An 8367-nucleotide genomic window follows, 5' to 3' on the forward strand; every position below is an offset into this window, starting at 1 on the left:
AGCATGAATATATAATAACACAGGAGTGGATTTAAAGCTGGGGTAGGGTGCTTAATTTTTAGCTTATTGTAATTAAAGTGGTCTTACAGAAAAATTGACTTCTGCATCTCCTCTTGGGTTTTTTTTTAGGATTTTTAGAAAATCTAGGCTGACGACAGACTCTGGCCAATCATTTCAGAGAGAGGATGTTTTGTTTCAAAATTAAATGTGTCCATATAGGCAAAGTTTTTCATAGATGGAGAGAAAATGTTAATATCTTGGAGGGAGGGGCTTATTACAGAGGACAGTGTATTAATTGTCTTTTTTTCTGCCTACCCCAGCTTTAAGGGTGCTACTGTATTCTGTGAGAAAACGCTCTAAATGTCTACTTTTGCACCAAATGTGATTATATATTGAAAAAGAAAAGTACCGGACATGAGTCAAATAATGATTCTTCTGTAACACACCAAAGAAAGGAAAGATTGATAAAACACTTTCACCCCTTGTAGCAAAGTAGAACGACGAATCTCTACTGACTCGCTCCACTCTCTGAATCATCCTGGCTGGGCGGATGGTACGTCTTCCTAATGAGGGACGCGTCCACATACACACACAAAAAAGAGCATCAGGAAACATGCCACATGAGGGAAGTTAGTGACATATTAAGAGAGAGATGGTAAATAATACCTCACTTTTTGTGTTTGAACCAGAAGTACAGGAACCCCAGCAGCAGCAGCAGCAGCAGCACGGCGATGACACCAATAACAATCCCGACAGTTTGGGAAATCCCTGTCAAAAGAAGATTGTTTGACACTTTATCCATCAGCTCTAAGGCCATGTCCACACGGAGGCGAGTCTAGGTGTATCTGCAAAAGTTTTTTATTGTATCGTTGTATATGCAAATTTTTTTGAAACCGGCACTCCTAAGCCCTTCGTATTACATAACAGCTGACGTGACACGAAGGCCACTCGGAAAGTCGAGGGAAAGTTGGCAGGGGACTGAAATGAAAGACACCTGCCCTCGTTCACTTTCAGCCTTGACATAATGATCATAAATATTATTTGTAACGGGTTTATGAACCCGTATCTGAAACAGCATTTTCCCGTTAATTTACGAATAAGGTTGAAAATGAATCACACAAGCTGAGCAGAACAAATATATTAAATATTAACCTAACTGCAATTAATTATATAACAGCTTTCATTAAGCAACTATCTGCTAATAGTAAGTGGATTTTTATACGTGTACGTGCCTCAGTTGGCCCCTTTGCAGAAGATTTTCATCCAGTTACACCCACTTGCATCTCGTCATTAGTTTGGTATGCAATCATGTCTAAAATAGTTTTGTGTTCTTGCTGAGCTCACTGTTACACTGCTCTAGCATGCATAGGCATTCAAACTGGGAGGCAAGAAAGGCTTAGTCATGATACCACACAGTGCACTGTGTAATCCACAAATTAGTGTTGTAAACATTTGATCAGGGCCGTGCAGAGACCTTTGAAGGGGCAGGTGCTCAAAGTTTAAACGGGGCACATGGAGCACGTATTTGAAGCACCATAGAGAAACATACCTTACAGTATAGCTGGTTAAATGGTAGCAAACTATATTCGTAAAGAATGTAACATGGACTCAACATACATCACTGTCCTCTCCTTGTGAGGAATCTCTGCAGAATGAAATATGACGAAGATGAACTACAATCTGATGCACATAAAACACACACACACACACACACACACACAGAGAGAGTGACATTTCATTCCTTCTCAAGGCATATACTCTATAACCAACATGAAATTGCTCCATGGTGCTGATTCGCAGCACTAGTAATTAAGTAAAAATGAATCTAATGATATAAAAATCATGTATTTAGATGTATTTGGGCTTTCATTCAGTTTGACTGACAGCAAAGTTATAAAAGTTTATAAAACTACATTTTATACTAATGCATAATATATTTAGTTTGTGTGTATACAACTAGAAACAAGTAGTGTACTGATATGTTTAAACAAGAGGTTGAGAAAATCACAATTCAAATTCTTCTAATTATTACTATTGTTATTGTTGTATATGTAGGCTACATTGCATAGTTTTACTGAAATAACATACAGTATAGCCTATGCCTCATTGCCTCTACAAACACAGGAAAACCACTGCAACTTACAGTAAAATTATACATCTCTCTAATGCACTCGGCCAAAGACAAAAGAAACATATAGAAACAAAAAGAAGCCTGACTCAGCATGTGTCATTAACTCGGCTATCATTCATGAGAGGTGAGTGTGTGCAGACTCAGTTGCACACACTCACTTGCTCATGCTCACTTTACTTCGTCAGTCATCTTTCAATGAAAGAATACACCAGATGTGCACAAACAAATATCGCTGCACATCCTACTCACCGGAGTCATTGGGCTATCAGCTGTTAAATAATTAGCAGCGCGAAGGAAAAGGGCTCCACTGGGCACGTCTGGCACTCACCGCCCAGACGTGCCCAGATGGTCTGGGCACGTCTGGGCGGTGAGTGACGAAGTGTGGGCACGTTTACGTGGATCATGTGACCGACCGAGGGCAACCACATACACACACACATACTCGACAAACGGGCACTTTGGGCATCGAGAGGAAAAGGGGCAGGTGCACCCTCTGCCCCCCCTCTGCACGTGCCAGCATTTGATGGCAAATTAATCACTTAATTGGTCCAGCAGGTGTCTAGTAATGTATCAAGACACATCCATATGTTAGTCTTCCGTTGCATTAATCATCTCCCCTCCCTGCTCTGCTCTCACTGTAGGACACCTGTAAACAGGTGCTGTGTCAGTGCTGCCTGAGGACAGACAAAGGCCCTCTTTGTTCTTAGACATGCAACTGCACGCTCTGTCCTCACAACATCGTGGGAGTGTTTGATTTGGGAAACTTGGGAAAGCGTTCATTTGCGACATCTTGCTGAACAAAATGTGTCAGCATCATAAACAGTTGTTTATCATGATACTTTTTTCTGCAACAATCCAAAACCCAACGGAAATATATGACAGTTTTTTTGTCGAGGGACACAGGGTGATGTTAACTTAAGTGCTGACCAACAAATACGCCATCCCTGCAGCCCTCCATGGTGCCGCCCTTAATTTTGTTGAACTGTTGTGCACTTTTTCTACTGTTGAGGGCTGAGGGATACACCTTAAAATATAAAAAAGGACTAAACTTAAATGCAAGTACAATTATTTTTTTTAAAATGTGACTTTGACAGGCATGCAAGTGAAAGTAATTTGCTTCAACCCGTTAGTTTTTATGAACGGACTGAATAAATAAAAGTGCTCTGAGATTGCAACACCTTAATTTCACATCTCCAGTGACAGTCAACAGGAAATAGTGATTCATTCTGGAAGCTTACAAAAATAATGTCTCACATTTCAACTCCAAAACCAAACAACAAACGAGAAGTGAGACTGAGCAGATACTAATTTCATTAACACTTCTGGCGTCTTGGCTCATGTCAAATCATTTTGCGTTTCTGAATCTTTCTGAAACAGGATGTTCGTACTCAAATATGACAAAAAATTGTGGTTTCTTACCGCTTCGTTTGTCCTTACCTTCTTCATCTTCAGGCCAAGTGCAGTCAGCTGTAAAAAAAAAAAAAAAAAAAAAAAAAAGGAGAAAAAAAGACATTTTTAATTCAGATTATTGAGTAAATTAAAGTAAAGATTTGACATTAAAAATGTACAGTGTCATTAGAATAATTTTAATCTAAAGAAAAATCTAAAATACACCTCAGACACAAAGTCTGACAGGGAGTGATACTCACTCTCGCAGGTCCCTTGGCGTGGTGTCCCCTGAGCAGAAAGACTTGATTTTAATGCATTTCAGCCAGTCTTCACAATAAAATGCACTTATGTAATGTTGATATGTAACTCCCAAAAAGGAAATACACTTCTTAAATATTCTCATCACACATAACCAATATTATTAGGACAGGGACACTTAATCTTGCATAATTCAGAGTACTGAATTCTACTTTGGACCTCTGCACATCTGCATTGTGTGCAGTTCATGTTTTTTAGCGTCATACCTCAGAGATGCAGTCGCGCCTGTAGTAGATCCGTTTCAAGCACTTCTTGGTGACGAGAATCCGGTTGCTTTTCGTCACCACCACTTCATCAACATCGTCGCCGTGATTGGCGATGACTTTGTGCTAAAGTCAACATATGAAAGACAATACAGTCATAACAACTTTGAAAAACTGACTGAAGTTATTAGTTACGCCTGTGTGGTTCCTGCAAGGACAAAGGTGCGTGTGGGATACTTTTGTCCTACGATTGTTTTAAGACAGAAAACTTGTGTCATGTCAAACTTACGGAGCTGTTTAAGTACTGATAGTTGCAGTCAGTTGCTTTGAACTCTGGGAAACTGTAGCATGTGTGTTCACCCTTCACCCGAGTGACGTTGCAGGGAAGGTCCTGAGCACTGCATTGCACTGCTTTAAGGATACAGTCTGGGGAAAAAACTGTTTAAGACATGCAATTAATTAACTTATATCAACAAAATATGAAAAAGTAACAGTTCTGACATAATGTCAAAGATATCTGTGTATTATGTTGCAGAGATAACTAATGAAATTAGTATTCTAACCAGCCAGCCTCGGCTCACATGCTCTTATAATACCATTATGCCTCGAGAGTCTGCCCTCACTCCAACATGAGAGGATGAAGAAGAGCTACCGTCAAAACAACATTCAACAGCAAAGAAAGGGGTGATATACGCCAACTAAATTTATTTTGTGCCAAATTTGAAGAAACTCCCATAAGGTCGTCATGAGATATTGCCTTCAAGAGAATGGAATGGGTGCAAGGCCACAGTGACCTTGACCTTTACCCTATGACCACCAAACTCTAATCAGTTCATTGTTGAGTCCAAGAGAAAGTTTGTGCCATATTTGAGAAAAATCTCTCAAGGGGTTTTTAGATTTAACATTCACAATAATGACACAGACAAGATTATGGTGACCTTAACCTTTGACCCATGACCACCAAAATCTGTTCAGTTAATTGTTGAATCCAAGTGGATATTTTTGTCAAATTTGAATGAATTCCCAAAAGGCATTAGGATGTACAGATGGACAGTCCGAAAACATAATAAAAATAATTAAAAGTGTTAAGACAGATTGTTGGTTTTAACTGGCAGCTACAAATAAGATAAGATAAGATAATCCTTTATTAGTCCCACAGTGGGGAAATTTCCAACATTGCAGCAGCAAAGGGATAGCAAAATAGAAAGATAACTGTGCAAAATAAACTATATTAATAAATAAGTACAAAAACAAGGAATGTGCAGGATAAAAATGAAGGAAAATAAAGCACAGAGGACGACATAAACAAACAATATATACAGTATTTACAACGCCGAGAAACACAACAGTTAAATAAAGAATGTTTACAGTTGCATGAGTAAAAGTGAAATTGCACTTGTGGTATTAAGCTGTACAAGTGAAGTCAGTTATTGTTGTGCGTGGTCTGCTGGGAGCAGTGCTGGTTGTACAGTCTGACTGCAGCAGGGAGGAAGGACCAGCAGTAACGCTCCTTCACACACTTGGGGTGAAGCAGTCTGTCACTGAAGGAGCTTTCCAGTGCAGTCAGGGTGTCATGCATGGGGTGGGAGTCGTTCTCCAGCATGGACGACAGCTTAGCCATCATCCTCCTTTCTCCCACCACCTGCACTGAGTCTAAGGGGCACCCCAGGACAGAGCTGGCCTTCTTGATAAGTTTGTCAAGTCTCTTCCTCTCAGCAGTCGTGATGCTGCTGCTCCAGCAGACCACTCCATAGTAAATGGAAAATCCACTATTTGACTATTTGTGTCAGTGGCACAACAGCACGGTGTCATAAATCATGGTCTAACCCACTGTGGGAGCCAATTACAGAGCAGAAACACACACAAAGGTCCTCGTGTGACTAGTTTCCTATGCTGTCTCACCTCACACTTCACTTCACATGCGTCCTCCCCCCTCACAAACAAACACAGAGCACATAGTTTCAGCGCGCAGCTTCTCTCACACTTCCCACATGATGACTTCACGAGCCATGTTCACACAATCTGAAAACAGCAGTCGAGGAAATCTGCAGCGTGACACCAAACTAAGATAAAAGCATTCAGATTTACAAATATTTATTTATGGATATATAGAAATAAATGATTAGCGACTCGTTCGGATACAAATCCACCATCAAGTTGACATCTTGTCCTCATATACATACATATATACATACATACACACACACACACACACACACACATATATAAACCCAAAGGGTGTACCATGCTTTGATAAGTTAAATGTCTTCCTGAAAAGACCATTCTTTTATATAGCGATAATATATATTTGCCTTTTATTTAAAAACCTACATACCCAATTCTCAATTTAAGAAAAAGGACGTGCACCGTGTAAAACCTCATGCTGGTTTTCCCATGAAGAGCTGGTGCTGATGCAACACGGATGCTAAACTCGCATTGCTCTGCAGACAGACCGCATGTTGTATGACTTCAGTTATCAAATAAATAACGATAATACTCACAGACAAAAAGGCACCGTATAACCACGTTTCGCTGCATCTCGCCCGCAGCGCCGCGTATTCTCCACTGTCTGAGCAGATCTGGTGACTCCTGGTTGGTTTTAAGGTGTTGCCCGAGGATAGCCGTCCTCTAAAGAGAGTGCGGGCAAATAAACGCTCTCTCTGTGGTGAACCAGCATTTAGACCGAGAGACTGACCCGCCCCTCTACTCATTCTCCGGAAATCGGCTGAATTCCCCTGCATAGTATTACATGGCGAGCGCCGCCCTGACACAAGATCACCCGACTCAGCTGGAGGGAGGTGTCAGGCTCTGTTTGTTTCCTCCTCGGAGAATATTATGCAAATATAGCGACATTACTGCACGAGAATAAACTCAGGACTGTGGAGCACACAGCACACTGCCTGCATACCAGAGAAGCCACCTCGCTAAATATGTTTAAAAGAAAACTAAAAACTTCATTTTAGACTTTAACCAGCTCTGACTTACCTGCTCTGCATTTTTCTTCGCTCTCATGCATTGTTGACCCTTTTTGCATGTTTTTTTTTCCTTAATTTTTATTCACTTCATTTTTAGCTTTAATTTCCATTTATGCACTCTATTTTTTAAGCTTTATTCTTATTGATATTATCTCTGAATTTCTTTTTTCCATCTTATGTTAGGTATACTGTGCATTCTATTTTTATCTTTTTTTTATCTTACTGATACTAGTATTATTAAGTGGGTGTTATCCGCGTGAACATGCAGGTTTTATCGACTTTACGTCTTTTATGTCTTTTCATGTGAAGCACTTGGTGCATGTCATTTTTTTTTCTTGTAAAGCACGTTGGACTGCATTTCTTGTATGAAAGGTGCTATTCAAATAAAGTTTATTGTTATTATTATTTGTATTAAAACTACTACCATTACTGCTACTACTACTAATAATAATTGTTGCTGCTGTCTTTAAAACCATTCAGCTGCTGAGAGACGAGAGCCCTTTGTGACCCGTTCCATCCAAAGACTCCACAGTTCCAATGTGTTTTGAAGGTTTATTGTAACAAAAAGTCAAAAGGGCAAACAAGCAGTCCAAGCAAAAAATGGAAAAATAGTAATGATGGTAAACTGAAATAGATAACAACCGAACGTGGATAAACAAACGTAAGTACGGTCAACAAAAAATATGAGGCGCTCTCTCCCTCTGTGTCTTTCTTTCCTTCTTTCTCTCCTTTTGTTTTAACTCCCGCCACCACACACACAAAGAAAAATAACCACACCCCTGGCTGTGCCCAACACAAATGACGTAATCAATGCAAATAACGTAAAACCCAAAGCAAAATGGCAAGAAATATATTTTAACTGCTACAATACCGGCCCCTAATTATTATACTTCAAACAATAATAATTACACAATAATTACACAGGCTAGACGTGCATGAGAAAGAGTGATCCTTATTGTCACTCTGGATCAGTCCATAGTTCATAGTGTATGTGTGTATGTACTGTAGTGCGCAAGGGGCAAAGGTCAAAGTTCAAAACAAAAGACGAAGTCAGTCTGGGTTTCAAAGTTCTTCTGACTCCAATAGAAGGCAGATTTTGTTGATTGGTCTGTTCAGAAATCCAGTCTTGGTCTTGATTCGGACATGACGAACGAGACCTCTTTTATCCAGGATAGTCTCTGTGATTTTTCCAGTCAGCCAGGTGTTTCGAGGTGCTGAATCGTCCATGATGATTACAATGTCTCCTGTTGTGAAGTTGCGTTTGATTTTAAACCATTTCTGTCTTTCTTGAAGTTGTGGAAGATATTCTTTAATCCATCTTTTCCAGAACAGGTCTGACATGTACTGGATT

General features: G+C 39.9%; 1 protein-coding gene across 1 annotated transcript; it reads right to left on the bottom strand.

Annotated features, from left to right (window-relative positions):
• Positions 1 to 10: 10 nt before the first annotated feature.
• Positions 11 to 7053, bottom strand: LOC121954843. The gene is made up of 8 exons (XM_042502553.1): positions 7027 to 7053; positions 6543 to 6669; positions 4331 to 4479; positions 4045 to 4167; positions 3781 to 3808; positions 3551 to 3598; positions 672 to 768; positions 11 to 563 (listed from the first exon to the last, which is right to left on the bottom strand). The coding sequence occupies exons 1-8, from the start codon at positions 7051 to 7053 to the stop codon at positions 509 to 511; spliced, it is 654 nt and encodes a 217-aa protein (XP_042358487.1). The 3' UTR covers positions 11 to 508.
• Between the last annotated feature and the right edge of the window lie 1314 nt (positions 7054 to 8367).

This window comes from Plectropomus leopardus, chromosome 15, assembly GCF_008729295.1.
Source record: "Plectropomus leopardus isolate mb chromosome 15, YSFRI_Pleo_2.0, whole genome shotgun sequence".
In the NCBI taxonomy this organism is placed as follows: Eukaryota; Metazoa; Chordata; class Actinopteri; order Perciformes; family Serranidae; genus Plectropomus; species Plectropomus leopardus.

Bases quoted from the DNA above. Each gene is read 5' to 3' on its own strand.
- LOC121954843 (XM_042502553.1), bottom strand. From the start codon at position 7,053: ATGAGAGCGAAGAAAAATGCAGAGCAG. The intron at 4,168-4,330 runs GTAAGTTTGACA...TGTTGACTTTAG, and splicing joins ATCAGTACTTAAACAGCTCC to CACAAAGTCATCGCCAATCA. The intron at 769-3,550 runs GTAAGAAACCAC...TTCTTTTGACAG, and splicing joins AGGTAAGGACAAACGAAGCG to GGATTTCCCAAACTGTCGGG.